The sequence below is a fragment of the Podarcis erhardii genome (assembly GCF_964252035.2).
Source record: "Podarcis erhardii genome assembly, chromosome: 2".
Lineage (NCBI taxonomy): Eukaryota > Metazoa > Chordata > Lepidosauria > Squamata > Lacertidae > Podarcis > Podarcis erhardii.
Window position 1 is genome coordinate 83882275 of NC_138498.1, and position 18649 is coordinate 83900923.

An 18649-nucleotide genomic window follows, 5' to 3' on the forward strand; every position below is an offset into this window, starting at 1 on the left:
GAGGTTTTTCTGTTTTTCTCTGAAGCTGGTTTTAATGTGTGTTTGTTTATATATTGCAAATTGCTTTGAATTGCCTTGGTTTTAAAACAGCAACCAATAAATTTAAAAATAATAAATAAAACAATGAGCACAGTGAAACAGGAGCTAGCATCCGTTTCCTTCTCTTCCATCCTCTGATACAGCAACATGTAGAGCTACCAGGTGACAGTTGATGGTGAGAGAAGCCTGGCTAGAGTATGGTGGGTCTGTATCCATTCTCTTCCTTCCTCTGATGCATCCTGATATAATGCTTGCTAATGGAAGGTAGCACTGTGGTCTAAACCACTGAGCCTCTTGGGCTTGCAGATCAGAAGATCAGCGGTACAAATCCCCGCGACGGGGTGAGCTCCTGTTGCTCGGTCCCAGCTCCTACCTCCCTAGCAGTTTGAAAGCACGCCAAAAAGTGCAAGTAGATAAATAGGTACTGCTCCAGCAGGAAGGTAAACGGCGTTTACATGCACTTCTCTGGTTTCGGTGTTCTGTTGCTGGCCACATGACCCGGAAAAACTGTCTGCGGACAAATGCTGGCTCCCTTGGCCTGTAAAGCGAGATGAGTGCCACCACCCCAGAGTTGTCTGCAACTGGACTTAACTAAGAGGGGTCCTTTACCTTTAATGGAAGGAAGCACCTGGTTTCATAGCAGAGCTGGTGGTGGCTTCAGGCCCTGGTGGTGGTTGAGAAGATACAATACTGTGATGAAAAAGATAAGCATGGATACCGGTCAAACCTCTGAGTGTGCTACAGGTAGCAGGATTTGTTTACTTTTGCCAATTTACAGACTCAAATAACCATTTCTATGTATTCTTATTTTTAATAAATCGCTATTTTGTTTTCTGCATAATTTCCACATATGCCTTTGCTCAAATTTCCCATAGCCTCTTTCAGCAGTCCCAATTACCGTACTTGTTTGTGGGAACTTGGGAGTACACTTGTAGTAAGAGCATTTTGCATCTTTTCTAAACATATTTTATAATAGGTGCTACTTCCACAATGCATTTTGAATTCCAAGTAGTGATGTAAGGTGTGTGTGTGGGGGGGGACTTTTAGGGGTGACAACAGAGATTTGATTTTGCCGATCTATTTTATTAGACAAGCTGTGCTGAACCACTTAACCGTTTAACATGCACACAAGTGCCCAATACAGCCATGACAATAATGATAGTAGTAGTAGTAATTTTTTGTGTCAGGTTAGGGCTTCCTTCCTGATTCTATTATTTCAGTCCTCGGCACCACTGGCAACTAAACATTTTCAAGACGTTGCCTAGAACCAGAAGAGACGTGATTTGTCGTGATTTATTTACTTAGATGCATCTGAGGGAGAGACTGGTCGCAAGCAACCCTCAGGAGCACAGCATGACTCGTCCAGAGGGGCAAAACGGTGCCAGGTCACCCTTGGAGGAACGTTCGGCCCCGCCAGGGAGGTGCGGGGGGGGGGGGACGCGCGCGCCTCCTAACGGCTTCTTGCTCTCCGCCTCCCGTTACGCGCGCCACGCGAGAGCGGGAAGGAAAGCGGGCGGGAAGGAGGAAAAGGAGGGGAGGGGAAGCCCTCAAGATTCGGCCGGACTCCAACTCCCACAATGCCTCGCAGCCAGGCAGCGCGACCCGCTGAGTGTAAGCACAGCTCATTGGCGAGAAGTCCGCAGCGGCCCTGGCCCTATCAGCTCCCCTCTCATTGTGCGGTAGCAGCAACCGACGTACACACATTAAGCAGGGATCAGCCCAGGCTCAGTGTCCCCGAGGGGCTGCTCTGTGCGCCTCCTCCTCCTCCTCCTGCTGCCGCCGCCCTGCTGCTGAGTCCCTCCTGGGTTTCTGTGCCTGCCGTACAGAGCGGAGGAAAGAGCCATGAATCTGGGGTAAGAAGAGCCCTCTTCTCCCTGCGCTGGGTGGGTGGGTGGGTCGGTGGCTGGCAGGCAGGCAGGCAGGCAGTCGCGTGTGTCATGTACGTGGCTCCCTCCTTGTGGTCACCACGGAGAGGCTTCCTTTTGAACCTCTCGAGGGGGGCACGAGGCACAAGCCCCGGACCTCAGAACCTGAAGCCTCCCACCCATGAAATAACCGACGAGGTTATTCCGCCGCCAGTTACTGTGTGTCACAATCTGTGCACACCTGGACAAAGGATGGGTGCTGTAGGAGCTTCAAGATCTCCTGCTTCGTGTCCGGGTTGCCTTACAACTCACAACTCCTCCAGCTCACGCGATTCTCTCTCTCTCTTACACACACACACACACATCATATATATATATATATATATATATATATATATATATATACACACACACACACACACACACACGCACCAGTGCGCATTTTAGAAAGCGTTCCCTTCTAAAAACCTTATGATAAATTTTGGTGACACGGTTTACTAGTGGTACCTCGGGTTACATACGCTTCAGGTTACATACGCTTCAGGTTATAGACTCCGCTAACCCAGAAATATTACCTCGGGTTAAGAACTTTGCTTCAGGATGAGAACAGAAATCGTGCTCCGGCGGCGTGGCAGCAGCAGGAGGCCCCATTAGCTAAAGTGGTGCTTCAGGTTAAGAACGGTTTCAGGTTAAGAACGGACCTCCGGCACGAATTAAGTACTTAACCCGAGGTACCACTGTACTCATTTGCTATAAAAAGGAGCTAGGAGGTTTCTGCACATATGTGCACTTCCACAAGATGTAGTGATGGCCATCAGGTCGGGTGGCTTTCAAAGGGGATTAGACAAATTAACGGAGGATAAAGCTGCCAATGGTTACTAGCCATGATAGCGGTATTTTACCTCCACTGTAGGAGGCAACTCGCCTCTGAATTCCAGTTTTTGTGAATTGCAAGTGGGGATACATCCTATATCCTTCTAAATGTGTTTGGGGGGGGAGGTTGTTTTTTGTTTCTTTTTCTGTTTATTTTTTTTTTTGTTCTTATCTTGTATTTTTATACTGTTAACTATCCTGAATGGTGGTATACTACTGCTACAACTAAGAATAATAATAATGTGCTCAGGTTCTGCTTGCAAACTTCCCATGTTTGTCCAAGGTTAACTACATGGGACTTTGATCTGATCCAGCAGGCTTTTTAAATGTTTACACTACCCCCAATCTAACACAGCTAGATTTCCCAGAGGCCATTAAAATAAATCTATTTAGATATGCCTAATACCCGTGCTGGATTTAGGCTGTTATGTGTAAGGTTGCCAACTTGGGAACTGGTGAGCAGCAGTTAATGGAGGAAAACCTTCAGTCATTGATGGCCCAAGCTGTGCCCACCTGTCCCACACCTAACATCAGGTGTGGGGCAGGTAACACTACAGCAGCAGGGAACAACCAGGAGCATTAGAGTGTGCTCAAAATAGTTCCTCCTTTTAAATATGGCACCAAATGCAGATCATTGAATAATCAGCTCCACTTGGAGCTCCCAACTGATGCAGGTTCCAAAATGGAGCAAACAGCAGTTGCAAGTGAGACTTGCATTCATCCCTGAATTCATATTCAGTGCTGACCACAAGCCTGCAGCTGACCAGAGTTACCAAGTGGAGGTCATTGCTTCTTCAAGTGGTGCTTGGATCTTCCTTTGCCAGTACAGTTTGAATCCAAGGAAGAAATAAAAGAATAGGGAGCACACTCCCATTGTTTCCTTTGACGTTACGCCATCTGACTTCATGGTGATGTTGGGTGATTTACCGGTTGGTGGCTCTGCCCGTCTGTCAAAATGGTCCATGAGGTGGGGGTGGGGAGTTCAGGTTGCAGCCCCTCTTTTCTGTTCTAATCTGGTTTCATGCCTGGTTTAGGGATGGTCACCCTGGTGGATGAGTTATGCTGGGAAATGGATTGGAGCTACAACCAGTGGGTTTCTTTACCACTGAACATGCTGTCCTTTATTTCCAGTATTTCTAAGCAGCCTTTCAAGACTAGCCATACCAAGCTGGCTTACATATAACTTATATACTTTTTCTAATAAAATGTAAAACATTAAAAACATGTTGCAGAATTTAAATACAGTAAGCTTGCAATTTAAGTGGGATTATGTTCCGTGGATTGTGCCTAAAGCCAAAATAATGTATAGTCAATACACATTGGGCTCAGTGGCAGTTGGGATTCCCAAAGTTTTCCCCCCCTGACACCCACCCCCTTTCTGCTCCCTATTTATTTATTTATTTATTTTCACCGCCTGCATAAAGCTGAATGTGCACAACTTCAATGTGTGTAAGTTGTGGATTTACTGTATACAATTCAGTAAATGCCCAATAAATCCTCTGGAAACAGACTTCAGAACAAAACTTTTCAATTAAAAGCGAAGGAAAACAGATGAGCTGTCTCAAAAACTTGTGCCAGGAAGGGACTATCATAGAGCCCCCTCTGTGATAGCCCAATCTCTAGTTCTATCCCTCTGACCCGGTTGACTTGGCTGGGCCTAGAATGTTACAGTGGCTACAGTAGTCTCAGGAGATGGTGCTGTGTTGGAGAGGGTGTCCTGTTCTACTCCATGTGCCCACATTTGCTTATAAGGTGCATCAAGTTTCCATCTTCTCCCTTTTGCTCTTTAATGGCAGTGTTTCGTTTGATGGCAGTGTTTAGTTTATATCTTTACTGTTGTGACAATATTTAAATTGGAAATGGGTGTCATTGGTTCATAATTACTGTTTAAAATTTATGCTCTGTCTTCCCCCGTCAAAATTGCAATTATAGACACATTTTACTTTCTTTTATATTGCAGGGATGGTTTAAAGCTTGAAACTGAAATACTGGATGGAAAACCTAGACTGATAGTGGCGCCTTGTGGTATGATTACTTTTATGTATAATGGTCAATATTAAGATTTACTACAGTCTTTGTATAGACAAAATGAGTTTCATAACAGACTTTTAAATACATGCGTGAGATGTGTTCTATTCAAACCACAAACTACTGTGGTTTGATTACACCAGCACATAGGCATTGTGAAGACACTGGCCACAATTCACAGAACACAACAGGTGTAGTTCTCAGGGAGTGACTATAGTTCAGTGGTAGAGTATGTGCTTTCCCAGGTTCAGTCCCTAGCATTTCCAGTTAAAAGAATTGTATAGCAGGCTTTATGCCTGAAACTGAAGAGCAGTGCCTGTCAAGAGTAGACAACTCTGGCCTAGGTGGACTAACAGCCACACTTGGTATTGTTGGCATCCATTTGTCTCAGGAGACAATGGAGGGGTGCGCCTTTGGGGGGTGAAGTAAAACCATTGCAAGATTGCAATGCATGCTGTGACTGTAGAGACCAGTATTCACCAGTATTTGGATTTTTTTAAAATAAAAAATGTAGGTCGCTTTGTGTTTTTTTAAAAAAAATGAGAGACAAATAACTACAGCGGTGCCCCGCAAGACGAATGCCTCGCAAGACGGAAAACCCGCTAGACGAAAGGGTTTTCCGTTTTGGAGGTGCTTCGCAAAACGAATTTCCTATGGGCTTGCTTTGCAAGACGAAAATGTCTTGTGAGTTCCTGCGGGTTTTTTTTCCTTTCCCCCCCATTTTCTAAGCCGCTAAGCCGCTTATCAGCTAAGCCGCTTAACAGCTGATCCGCTAAACCTCTAATGGGCTTGCTTCGCAAGACAAAAAAACCGCAAGACGAAGAGACTCGCGGAACGGATTCTTTTCGTCTTGCGAGGCACCACTGTATAATAAATAAAGTAATAATTAATTTGGGTGTACAGGAATTTTACAAAAATGTTAAGACTACAGTCATTCATAGTTACTTGAGAATAAGCTCCCCAGTTAACCAATTCTGGCTTATTTTCCTGGTTTGTTAGCTGGCATTAAGCCAGATTTCTCTGGCTCAGACATGACTGGGACTCTGGTTTAATGTAACTTAATGCTTAAGTTAGAGCACAAAAGGAAGAGGAGGGCACAAATGAGCAATGGAGGAGCACCTCATCTAGTGCTTGTTCTCTTTGCACATAAGGGGTTTAGCCACACTGCCACTGATATTTTTTCCAGCTGATATCATTTCCCCTGTTATAAGCTGACGTTGACCTAGACCTTGTTCTCATTCTTATGTATTTTTCTTTCACAGTGAGTAAATCCAAACCAAGTGTAAAGGTAAGTTTTCTTAAAAGTGTACTTTTTATTTTGCGTAAGCTGATTTTGCATTCCCCATGTAAAGTCAGTCTCCAATGTCAGTTGCATGAATTGGATGGCTTTTTGAAAGACCCCAATTTAAAGCCCTCTTGGGCATGCAGAATTACTTGTAAGTTTCATTGGATTCTGGTCAAATGGCCTTTAAATTAGTTCACATGCTAGCATTTGTTTTAGTATTGAGTTGAGAATAACAGATTAAAGAAATTTCTGCTTGAACCTCTTGTGTTTCTCCAGTACAGCCTCCTTTGAAATAGGCTGTAATTCTAAAATTAATTTTTCAAGAGCAGACCTACTTCCTTGGCTGAAACAACTAAAAACCATTTCATTAGCATGGCTTAGGAAAACAGCTACAGTTTTTGGAGGGTGTTCTAATAAGCTCATTATTGTTGTCTTAACAGATGTGTAATAAAAACAAAACATTTAAACACACATTGAGAACAAAACAGAATGGGCATATTCTGAAATCATTGCACACTTCCTGTGAAAAGAGTGAATGTTTTACAAAACAGAAAGTGGGATCAAGACTGTCCCTGACAAAAGATGGGAAAAATAGTGAAACTTTGATATCTACTAAGGATTCATCCAAAGAACCTTGCAATAAAGACAGCACCTTTATCATTCAAAAAGACAACACAACTGCGAAGCCAGGTAACACCAGAATTTCAATTAAGAAACCTCCAGAATCAAACAAGAAGCTCAAAAAACATCCTGTTTCCGTTGAGGAGCTAAGGGACAATTTGGTATGTTTAACACAACAGCAGCTTGAACAGATTTTGATGGCTGTAAAAGAAGCAACTACAGGAACCTCTCAGCTTCAGGATGAAAAGAAGGAAAAAAGAAGTAAGATATTTATTTTCTACACAGAACCAAATTATTTTCTGATTACTTTAAAATAAGCCTGATGCTTGGAAAGTAATGAGATGCTTACATCAAAATAAAATGATCAAATAAGCCACTGTTGGATCAAAAACTAGAAAATTATTTTAGTGTTGAATGGCTTTTCAGTGGTTCTCATAGCCATATTATTTATTTAGTGAAATATATGGTCCATTGTTTGGGCTTAGGAAAGAAGTCATGTTTCATTTAAATTTAGATCTTAATGCAGTTTGATTCTTGTTGTGATGTCCTCCTAAAGGTCTGATATGGAATACTGTATTATCTAATTTGTACTGTACTTATTCACAGTATAGTAGACTGGTTTTCAGAAGTTATTTGCATTTATCTGAATTCATTTTGGTGTAAACTTTTAAAAATATTGCTCTTATTTCTGTGAATAAAAGTTATAAAATAGGTCTTTCCCACTCAACCAAGTTAAATCATGTAAGTTCTTAGTACCAACTAATATACCTTGTGCTTCCTACCTTACCAGATTCTGACTGACATAAAACTTTGCTAGGTTGGAGAAAGGTCTGAAAATGCATTCTTACAATACAGTCAAATTACTGTCTAATCAGCTGTATGTCCCATGTGTTAAGTGGTACTTATTCCCAAGTAAGTGGCTCTAGGTTTGTAACTAGCCACTCATAGAGCTTAATGGTACTTTACACTTGTGATGAAAATAGTATCTAGTTTATATTTGTGCCTGCTTTCAACTTCAGAGCTGGTTTGATTTTGCAGGCTTTCCTGCAATAATCTACATCATCATTAAATGGGAAGGATTAGGTCCCTGCTTCTGTTTTTATGTGCCCTTCACAATAGATGGCAATGTAATGTACTTGAATTTTTCCATTTAAATTCAGAGTTTAAAAAGTAACTGTGAGTTGGTTCACAGGCATAAGTATGCTGAATATTCCAAAAACGTATTAATGCACCAATGTTTCATTTACAAGTAAATATGGTTAGAAGTCTTGGCATCACAGTTTCATCAGAAAAGGGATTTAGGGATATCTCCCTTAAGTAAAAACAGCAACATTGGTTGTAACCCTAAATGTAATTTAGCTGTCTTTTAATGGTTTCTGAAAGGATTGTACATAGGCTAGGAAATAAGGACAAAATCTACCGCAGCATTAATTTTCAATGGTACTTTTTCTTTTCTAGTAACAAGCAGTGCAGATAGCAACATTCCTGCTGATCAGACCACAGAAGAAAACATAATGGGATTACTCCAAAAGGCTGGTGAAGTTCCATCTGTTCCAAGTGAACATAGTTTCATTTCAAACAAAAACCAAGGAACATCCAAGCAGGCTGAACAGAAAGCTATCGCGTATGTAGGTCTTTTAAACTCAAATTCAGATTATTTGAATTTTTTAAATAATATGAATGCTTTGAAAAAGACTGCTTCATGATGTACAGTGGATAGACCCTTTTACACAGCATAATACCGTATTGGCCCGAATATAAGACACACTTTCCCCCCAAATTCTGACCATGAAAAGTTTAAGTGCGGCTTATATTCACAACTTTATGGTATGCAGCCAGGAGTGCGAGGCCAACAGCGCCAGGAGCGCGCATAGTCCCCCATTCTCTCCCCCAAGGCCAGGAAGGGGGAGAGAGAGAGGAAGGGGAAAGGCCGCTGGCAACATAGCCCGGCTCCCCCCCTGCCCAGTATGCAGCCAGGAGCAGCGAGGAATGGAGCGGCTTATATTCGGGTATTTTTTCTTTTTTTCACTTCCCCCCTCCAGTTTTAAATGTGCAGCTTATATTCGGGCGAATACGGTACAGTGGTGCCCCGCAAGACGAACGCCTCGCAAGACGGAAAACCTGCTAGACGAAAGGGTTTTCCGTTTTGGAGGCGCTTCGCAAAACGAATTTCCCTATGGGCTTGCTTCGCAAGACGAAAATGTCTTGCGAGTTCCTGCGGGTTTTTTCCCCTTTTTCCCCCTTTCCCTAAGCCCTAAGCCGCTTATCAGCTGATCCGCTGATAAGCCGCTTATCTTTTTTTAAAAAAAAAACAAACCAATTTTTATTAATTTTCCAATTTTAAAACGATACAACATACACACATCATCAAACAAAAACAAACACACACATATAGTTTCATAACCTCATTTTCATAAGCCTGATCCGCTGATAAGCCGCTTATGAGCTGATCCGCTAAAAGCCGCTAAACCGCTAATAGCGCTAATCTGCTAAACTGTCAATGGGCTTGCTTCGCTATACGAAGAGCCTCACGGAATGGATTAATTTCGTCTTGCGAGGCACCACTGTATATAGTGCCCAGCCCTATAGAATGATATAGGAATACTTGCATGAAAACCTATGGGGCTTTGTCATCTAACTCGTGCTAACAGAAGCCAGTGCAAGGATGCCCACTAGTGCAATGGGAGTTTCTCCCATCTCCTCCCCAAATCTACTGAGGAAGGTTGGGCAAACACCCTAAACAGCATGCAGGGAGAGGAGAGGGGAGAGCATTCTGTCAGGCAAGCAGAAATTCTGGCGCTGAAAGAATGATCTCCTTAGCGCTATGTTGAACACAAGCCTATATCTCAAACTATACATGCTGGTCACTTGAACACTACATATGATCAGATGCTCTTGGATGCAGATATTGAGGATATTATGCAAATGAACATAGACACTAGTTTTATTTGGTCCTTTATCTTTTAGTCAAATATTTACAGTGCAATGGCAATCATTTGTACATGGACATAAGTCCTGTTGGATTCAGTGGGGCTTATTCAGAGTTAAGTGGGGTTAGGAATACAGCCTTAGTCTCTTTCTTTAGTGGGGAGTTACTAGGCAAGTAGCTAGTCAAAAGATACTGTACAGTGGTACCTCAGGTTAAGTACTTAATTCGTTCTGGAGGTCTGTGCTTAACCTAAAACTGTTCTTAACCTGAAGCACCACTTTAGCTAATGGGGCCTCCTGCTGCCGATTTCTGTTCTCATCCTGAAGCAAAGTTCTTAACCTGAAGCACTATTTCTGGGTTAGTGGAGTCTGTAACTTGAAGCGTATGTAACCTGAAGCGTATGTAACCCGAGGTACCACTGTATTTGATATACCCTGTACCAAGTTGGAAGTGCTGTAAGGATTATATCAACATGAACCTGTCTGGAGTCTCCCAGCTCTGATTCTATCATTCTCAAAGGGTTGGATTCAGACTTCACCTTCCAGGAAGGCTTTTCATGCAGTGGAGAGATACTACAGGGGGAACTACCTTTAACCATTTCCCCTCTCCTCAGCATCCTGGAACAGGGTGAGAGATGGTGCTAAGTACTGCTAGGCTGGCTGAGGCTGGTGGGGAGAATCATAAAAGTAGCCTCATCCCCACTTCCAGCTGGAGAGCAAAATCTAGAGTCAATATGATTAGCAGTTACTTTAATAACTGAGCTTTAAAACATCTTTGATTTTCTTCAGCAGGAATTCGTGGAAACCAGCTGATATATTTAGTGCTTTGGGAGAAAGAGAAAGGGACAAAACCTTATTAGATGCGAAGAAGTCTCAGTGGAAGAAGGAACTAGGTACAGTGTAATTAACTGCATTTCTATACTGTACAATTAATTGTTAAACAGCCACCTCATTTTACAAATAGATATTGTTGCTGTAGTTAACTGTATACAAGGGGGTGGAACATGATCAATCTGCAAGGCAAGCTTTATAGGATAGTGGTGTTTTTTGTGCTATTAATGCAATATTTAAAGTAAAGGACCTTGACGTTTAAACATTTTCATTTCTCCCCACTTAGTTGTATGTGTCAAGCAAATAAAAATAACTGTTATCTAAAATATATGTGATTTTTATAAGCCTTCATACTGTTGTAACTACAAGACTGAACCACAGTGACTGTTTAAATTTCCACTTAGCGCCATATTAGATGCAATGCCATTCAGTCAGTTAGTGTGAATGGTTTATTTAGAAGTAAATTGCAAGTTCCAAAGGCAATTTTAGTAAAGGTAAAGGTACCCCTGACCGTTAGGTCCAGTCGCAGATGACTCTGGGATTGTGGTGATCATCTCGCTCTATAGGCCAAGGGAGTCAAGCGTTTGTCCGCAGACAGCTTCCGGGTCATGTGGCCAGCATGACTAAGCCACTTCTGGCAAACCAGAGCAGCGCACGGAAATACCATTTACCTTCCCACCGGAGCAGTACCTATTTATCTACTTGCACTTTGACGTGCTTTCGAACTGCCAGGTGGGCAGGAGCTGGGGCCGAGCAACGGGAGCTTACACTGTCAGGGGGATTCGAACCGCCAACCTTCCAGTTGGAAAACTCTCAGCTCTGTGGTTTAGACCACAGTGCCACCTGCATCCCCATAAGGCAATTTTACCCCAGTGCAAATGGAAGGTGTGGAAGGACCAAACTGGAATGGGGCTTTAGTAGGCTTCCAATGGTTAAAGCCTGTATAAGTAGGGAATGGGGCCCCTGCATGCAGTTCACTTAGCAATTGCACAAAGAACTTTGTCAAACTGAGTAAATGGTTTCTTCTCTGGTTATGGGTAGATTCTTCATTGTTCTCCATATGTAAGATGGAGATAAAAAATACTGACCTCTGCAGAGTGGTTCCAAGTATTAACAAGGGGGGGGGGGTGAAATACATATTGGTGCCTTTTCCAGGAAGTAATTCTTATTGATTGCTTCTAAGATATGTGTTCTTTGAATCACAGCCTAAAAGTGCTATATAAATTGTACTGCTCTGAAATTTAGAGGACGGGGCATTTTTTCTCCTTCTAAACAAAACATTCTTGGGGGGGGGGCATTAAAACATTAAAATATTAATCAGTGATTTTGAGAACTCACTTAATTCTAAGCTTTTTGGGAGGGGGGCAAACATTTTTTTACTTCAGTTTTTATTTACTACATTCCCTGCCATCATTTCCCATTGGTGAGAGTTTCTGAACTTAGAGCAAATCTCTCTCGTTTTTAAAAAGAAATTGTCAAAGTCTGGTTATTTTTAGTTAAGTTACACTATGATTTCCCTGGGTGGCACTCACTGATGACTGTTCACCGACAGTAGGGGAATAATCAGTGGAGCGGGGAGGCAATTGTTGGTGGTTCCCCCAGCAGCCTGTGCCCCGCTTTAAATCTCCTCTAGACTGTTGGGACCCACAGAGCAGATTATTTTTTGGAGGGGAGGGGGATGAGATACTCCAGGAAGGAAGAGGAGATAATTGAAAATTTCATCCCTCTCTGTTCTGCTGATGCATTCCCCTGTGTTTTCAGATGGTCACATTTGATTACCACTCTTTATTTTTTTTTAAAGCTTAATATTTCTCCTTTTGGCAATGTGGTTATTTGTATTTAGTGGCTGTGTTTGCACATTGTGATAAACCATGATTTAGCATGACAGGAATGAGCCTAGGCGAGGCATGCATTTATGCACTGCCCCTTCCTTCCCCTGGTGCACCTGCAAGGAGCTTGGAACCTTTTCTTCTTGCTTTTGATTAATAGTAGTTTGTCATGTCATCTAAACCTAACAAACTGGTTAATCTTAACTGGTTTGTTTAGAACCAGCATCACATAAAGCTACATTGCAGTTAGCAAAAAAAAAACCCAGAAACAAAAGCTTTCAATCTCTGTGCCGCCGTGACAGAGAGGGAGGACTGATCCTGGCCCAGTCTTATTCCTGGCAGATCCACTGTCACAGTGGATATTGTGACATCCAGAATGAGCCAATGAGACATTACACTGATGATTTCTCTCATTTAAAGATGAACAGATAGCTTTCAAGAAGAAACTGAAAGAAACTTTGGAAACAGAGTCCAAATATCACCTGAGGCAGAAAATGGATACAGTAAGCTGTTGCTTCGACAAGGGGCAAATGACTCAGGTAGAAATAAACAAACCATTTTGTTCAATGCAATAAATGTTGCTTATATTTTTGCCAATATTGTAATTCCATCCTGTGCTGTTATCTAAAATATATGCCTGCCTTTTTGTGCTTAGTTGTTCACACTGATACATCTTTAGAGAATAGGCAAATAATTTGGAGGTTCCATGTCCTATTGCAAATATCTTTGCAGGCCCATCTTAAAGAAATTTCTCTCCCTTTATGACGTTCTCTCGCAAAGGCATTTAGAATTAATTGTAATGCCTAATGCACAGTGGTGGTGATGGGTGTGTGTGTATTTTTTAACTGGACAAAATTGAATAATATATAATTGCATGAAACATGTTTACATTTTAACACCAATGGAAAAAAGCAGTTCATTTGAAGTCACCAAGATACTTTGTTTGTAGATGGCATTTTCAGATGACTTCAGTGCTGCAACGGAAGATACCCACATTTGTAGAACTTTGACCACTGAGGCTAGTGAAACTTCACCCAGTGTTTCAAGTGGCCAAACTGGACAATTTTCTAGTTTCAGTTCTCCTGATTTGCCAGCTGCTATTCGAACAGCATTTGTGTTAGGGGTAAGAATTTATTTGCATGCAGTGTTTCACATTTTAAAACCTTAAATTTTGGACAGCGCATTTCTCTGCTTTTGGAATGTGGCTTTCATGAGCTTGGCTGAGTAGGCATCATTCAGAGGGCACTGATAGAATTATTTAACCTTCTTAGGATTGGAAGTAGAATCCAACATGTCAGATCAGACTTGAGGGGTTGCCTGCCATCCTTTTGTCATAGGCTATTCTCAATTGGGAAATGTTATTTCTCCAGTGTGCTAGAATGTTAGATGTGTGGAGGCTGAAATTGACTTCATTTTAATAACTATCAAGACAATACTAGTATTATTTTACTCAAAAGTATATTTAAGAAAGATGTCATTTATTCTAGTTACGTAAAAGGACATGAAATGCTATGCTGGGATCCATTCTATAAAACCAGCTTGCCTTAACTTTTATAAGGAAATTATCATGGGACAACTGTGTTCCCTTTACTTTGTCTGCATTTCCAAAAAAGAAGATAACACACTCGCCAAATACTACTCTTAAAATTTATTGTGAGCCAGGAAATTGCTCATGGATTTTAGCTGTTTCTTAAGGACAGAATCACATGTGATGTGCATCCAGTAACTACAGCCCATAGAAATCTGGTCTCCCTCTAGTGTTGGGGTCCCCATATGCACTATAAATAGTGCCAATAGCAGACCTTAAACAGCTGTTAAAAATCGCATGGCAGTGATGTGATCAAGACCCAGTTTTAAAATTGTTGCTCTGATTATTCAAACACATGCATGTACAGAGTGTCCCACTTTTATAGTGTAAAGCCCAAATACTAATCAAATGGATTAAGCTGAGAGTAAATGGAAGTAAAAGATGTTGCCTTTTTCTTTTAGGAAGCGACACCAGTAGAGCATCCTTTTAGTGCTGTAAAACGTGAGCAGCAGAAGAAGTGGCTTGAAGAACTTGATAAACAAAAAGAAGCTGACAGACTACGAAAACTTGAAGAAAAGTGTAATTTATCCAAGGTAGCTGTGGTCTATGAAGGGTAATAATTTGAAATGAGAAATGGTTTATGTTGTCCATGTCTTTCACTCTGGCCCAGTTAATAAAATTACCCAGAGAACGGAGAATTCCATGAGTGAGGCCATCAAGTATATAATAAGATGTGTAAAGCCCTTGTGCTACATGATATCAGAGCTGGGAGAGCAAGGGAAGGAGTAGCATGTACCCATTTCTTTAATATCTCTGCTATTTATTTATTTAGTTATTTGTATCTAGCGCCCTCAGCAAGGAGCTGGAGAAATATGCTGTTGGATGATTGTGTATGCCAGGCATAGGCAAACTCTGGCCCTCCAGATGTTTGGGACTACAATTCCCATCATCTCTGACCACTGGTACTGTTAGCTAGGGATGATGGGAATTGTAGTCCCAAATATCTGCCCATGCCTGGTGTATGCTGTGAGTGCAAAACTATGCACATTTAAAAGTCCTACAGAAAGGGACCTAGTGCCAAGTAACTTGCAGCCCAATGTTCAGCAAGTTTTTAGAAATGTTTTTAGAAATTACAATGGGAGAGCACAAGGGCAATGCTAAATAGTGTTGAGTATTCATAACCCTATTAATCTCTGTGGGATTTGCTTCTAAGCATTCAGTAGTTTACTGTTGAGGGCATAAACCTAATCCTAGCTCTGCTGGGAGGAGTGAGTTAGGATATGACAGATTAGTGGTTTAGCCGGCTGGTTCCTGCTCACCTGAACTACACTGCTGTAAGTTCCCTGTCCTGGTTCAGAAGGGACCCAACCAGCTAATCTGAGCCTGGTGGAATTTAAGGTGGTGTAAGACCTGAAAAATGGGCATTCTGGGGGAGGAGCAGGAAGGGGGACTCACACTGGAGTTGAACACCAGCTCGGTCAGGTGACCTTGCAACCTGGAAGAACATATACAGTGGTACCTCAGGTTACATATGCTTCAGGTTACATATGCTTCAGGTTACAGACTCCGCTAACCCAGAAATAGTGCTTCAGGTTAAGAACTTTGCTTCAGGATGAGAACAGAAATCGTGCTTTGGCGGCGCGGCGGCAGCAGGAGGCCCCATTAGCTAAAATGGTTCTTCAGGTTAAGAACAGTTTCAGGTTAAGTACGGACCTCCAGAACGAATTAAGTACTTAACCTGAGGTACCACTGTACTGGCAAAATGAGTGATGTAAGTGAAACTCTGTTTTAAAAGGTTTGTTTTCCCTCTGAGATGTGGTCAGTTCAGATGTGAGTACTTCACACTGTCTTAACTTAAGCAGGTTTCCCAAATTTTAGATAGTTCCTTTAAAATAGTAACAATAATAATTCAACACGCATACTTTTACAGAATGTAATTCATACTGTTTGCTGCTTTGAGGGCCTTCTGGCAGAAAACTTGAGATGTGCATAAAAATGATATATATATTTCCTTCAATTTTCTTTAGGGTGAAGAGCATGACAAGTGGACAATGCATTTTGATTCTTTCAGGAATCATGCTAATTCATTTTCACAATACCCTTTAAATACAACGTATAAAAAGCAGCCTGAAATTTTTCAACTTTTACCTGAACCCCAGCACCAGACTGCTTTTACACCTACAACTTCATGTCATCTCACTCCTTCAGAAGTGGAGATTTCAGGAAAGGCAATTGGAAACATTTCAGAGCCAAATCAGAAAGCCAGGTGAATGCCCCCCTTGGGTTTCCCAAATTGATGCCAACATTTAATTAGTATAATAAATTATAATGCTGTTTGCTCTTTGGAAATCGTTCAGTACATTTGTTTTGGTTTTAGTTAGCATTCTCTATTTATGTGCTAAACTCTAGAATAATTTTCTTCAGAGGAGTTTTATTTCATTAAAAGTCAGTAAATAAAAATTTACATTAAATATTGTCACTGTAATAACAGGTGTGCAGAAATGTTCTGGGTGGGTTTTTACACTGTACAATGTGTTGATATTGTTATAGGCCAAAGTTTGTGGGTGTAAGTTACCTACAATTCTTGGATTTATTATAAATTAGAATTAATCTAGGTTTGACTAAACTTTGCCAGACACGGAGACCCCTAGATTCAGCTTATGCTAATGATCCAGGCCATCTTGGCAGAGCTAGCTGAGTGTGGGTCATTGGAGGCACAGGGACCAATGACGGCCAGTCTTTAGCCCATTAACTCTCTGGGCAGGACAGAAAATGGGAAAAGCCCTCCCTGAGGTGAAAAATAGTAAGCAGAGACAAAAGACAAGTGTTTCAGGATACAGGGGTAGAATTGCAGTGGGCGATGAAGTAAGCAAAGAGGGAAAAGGGTTAGTTTTGCAAGCTGAAGAGGGAGCACATAGCATGAGGTGAGCAATCTGTTTTATGCTGCAGAGAGGGGCCTTGGAATATGTGGTCCCTTGGAATCAGAGGCTGCAGTAATAGAAGGAACAGGGCCCTCTTGGGCTGTGAATGCTCTGCACTCTCTTCATCTAGGCTCACGTTGTATATTTGTCCAAATGAACCAAATATCATAAAGACACCACAGTCTCTACTGTGCCTCATTGTCCAAAAGGAAGCACAGACTCTGGGTAAGAGCCTGGACCCCTGGAGTCTTGCACTGCTGTGAAGACTGGGGTGTTGTGTAGCAATATATTTACTTAAATTACGATGTTTGTGTCTCTAAATGCTTTTCTGTTGACAGTTTCCTTCGCTCAATGACTGCCCTCCTGGATCCTGCTCAAATTGAGGAGAGAGGAAGGAGACGGCAAAAACAATTAGAACATCAGGTAGATCACTAACTTCTAATATAGGGTTTTGTGTGTGTTTAATTTCCTGTTTTTTCTATTAAGTGGAAGAAAACATTAAAACTTGACCAACAACATAAACTGAACAAGCAGTGGGAGGAAGTGTAATGATGTAGTTGGGCTTGATTGTAGTTAGAACCATGACAGACAGCTTCTTTTCTTTTATCTGATTAAAGAAACTGGTGGTGATTTTAGTATTATTGAGTTGATTTTTAGAAAGAAAAGCTTGAGGTGTCTATCATTTAAAAAACCTTCTTAAACAATCAGCTGACAAAACATTAAAAATAATTAAAAACACTTTAACATATTAAAGAAAAGAACAGCAAAGGAAATTAAACTAGTTGAATGGAATTTTCATTTTTCTTAGAAGAAATCACTTTCAATATTTGAAACATTGTTTTATTTATTTCTTTATAGCATTTCTATCCTACCATTCATCCCAAGGTGCAGAACAAGTTACAACATAGTGAAAAATATACAATAATATTGAAAAATATAGCTAAGTTTGAAAATTCATCCATTTCAAAATGCCTCTCATATATGAAAATAAGTCAAGGATATATTTTTCCTGTGTTACCCTTAAGCCTTTTATTTAGCCACATGTCAAAACACTACAATATAGGTCTGAAAATGTTTCTCTGACTTTTGGAGCTGAAAAATTGGGATATCTTGCTATGTTGTGTTTTAAAAGCCCCTAGTCCTAGATAAACATAGTACTTTTAGTCATAATCCAGTTGTAGGAATTAAAAAACAACAACAACTTATGGTAATGATACAATAAGAAAACAGATAGAAAAATATATATTAGTAAATAATTCCAAAAAGTATAACATTTAGAGGATTTTTTCTAAATCATATTTGATCCCTAATTCCTAAGAGCGTTTTATCATCAATTTGATTTTTCTAGAAAGCCATAATGGCTCAAGTGGAGGAAAAGCGGAAGAAAAAACAACTTGAAGAGGAACAAAGGAAACAAGAAGAACAAGAAGAAGAGCGCCGACTTGCAAAAGAGCAGGAGCTAATGAAGAAGCAATTTGAAGATGATCTGCTCAAACAAAAGCAAAAAGAGGTAGGTTTAGTATCTTCAGGTCCTTGGCAGACCCTGCCCATTCAGGCTGGCTACTGAATTCTCCTGGACAGGAAGGAGAATAAGGCTTTCTTTTCCTATTGCACCTTGCTTGAGCAAAAAGGTCCTCCCAAGCTCTGGTTTGTTCCTATAACCTTTAATCAATCTTACCTTCTGGCTTGCTCTGTAACCCAGCCTCTTGGCTTTTCCTTTGGTGCTGACTTAATCTTCATTTCCAACTACAGGCTTGTCCTGTGGATTCTGGTTCTCAGCTCACCTCAGACTGCTGCTCACAGCTCAGCCCTCACATGCTGAGAAACCAAGCCACCTTAGTTGTTGCTAGGTATGGTTACAAGTAAAATCTACTCCCCCCCATTTCTCAGTATATAGAGAT

General features: G+C 41.2%; 1 protein-coding gene across 6 annotated transcripts in view; it reads left to right on the top strand.

Moving 5' to 3' along the window:
* The first annotated feature begins 1728 nt into the window (after nt 1-1728).
* The window catches only part of CCDC66 (coiled-coil domain containing 66), a 63048-nt gene continuing 46127 nt past the window's right edge, over nt 1729-18649 (top strand). For 4 of the 6 annotated variants that reach the window (XR_014153138.1, XM_081848852.1, XM_081848855.1 and 1 more), the window contains exons 1-12: nt 1729-1892; nt 4738-4802; nt 6068-6093; nt 6531-6972; nt 8170-8335; nt 10429-10532; nt 12720-12838; nt 13249-13422; nt 14289-14420; nt 15855-16093; nt 17087-17171; nt 18097-18258. Coding sequence is in view for 5 of the 6 variants with exons in the window: in XM_081848852.1 (XP_081704978.1) it covers nt 1882-1892; nt 4738-4802; nt 6068-6093; nt 6531-6972; nt 8170-8335; nt 10429-10532; nt 12720-12838; nt 13249-13422; nt 14289-14420; nt 15855-16093; nt 17087-17171; nt 18097-18258 (1725 nt within the window). In the remaining variant the exon portion in view is untranslated. The remainder of the gene's footprint in view (nt 1893-4737; nt 4803-6067; nt 6094-6530; nt 6973-8169; nt 8336-10428; nt 10533-12719; nt 12839-13248; nt 13423-14288; nt 14421-15854; nt 16094-17086; nt 17172-18096; nt 18259-18649) is intronic. The other 2 variants (XM_081848853.1, XM_081848854.1) reach the window with 2 other exon arrangements.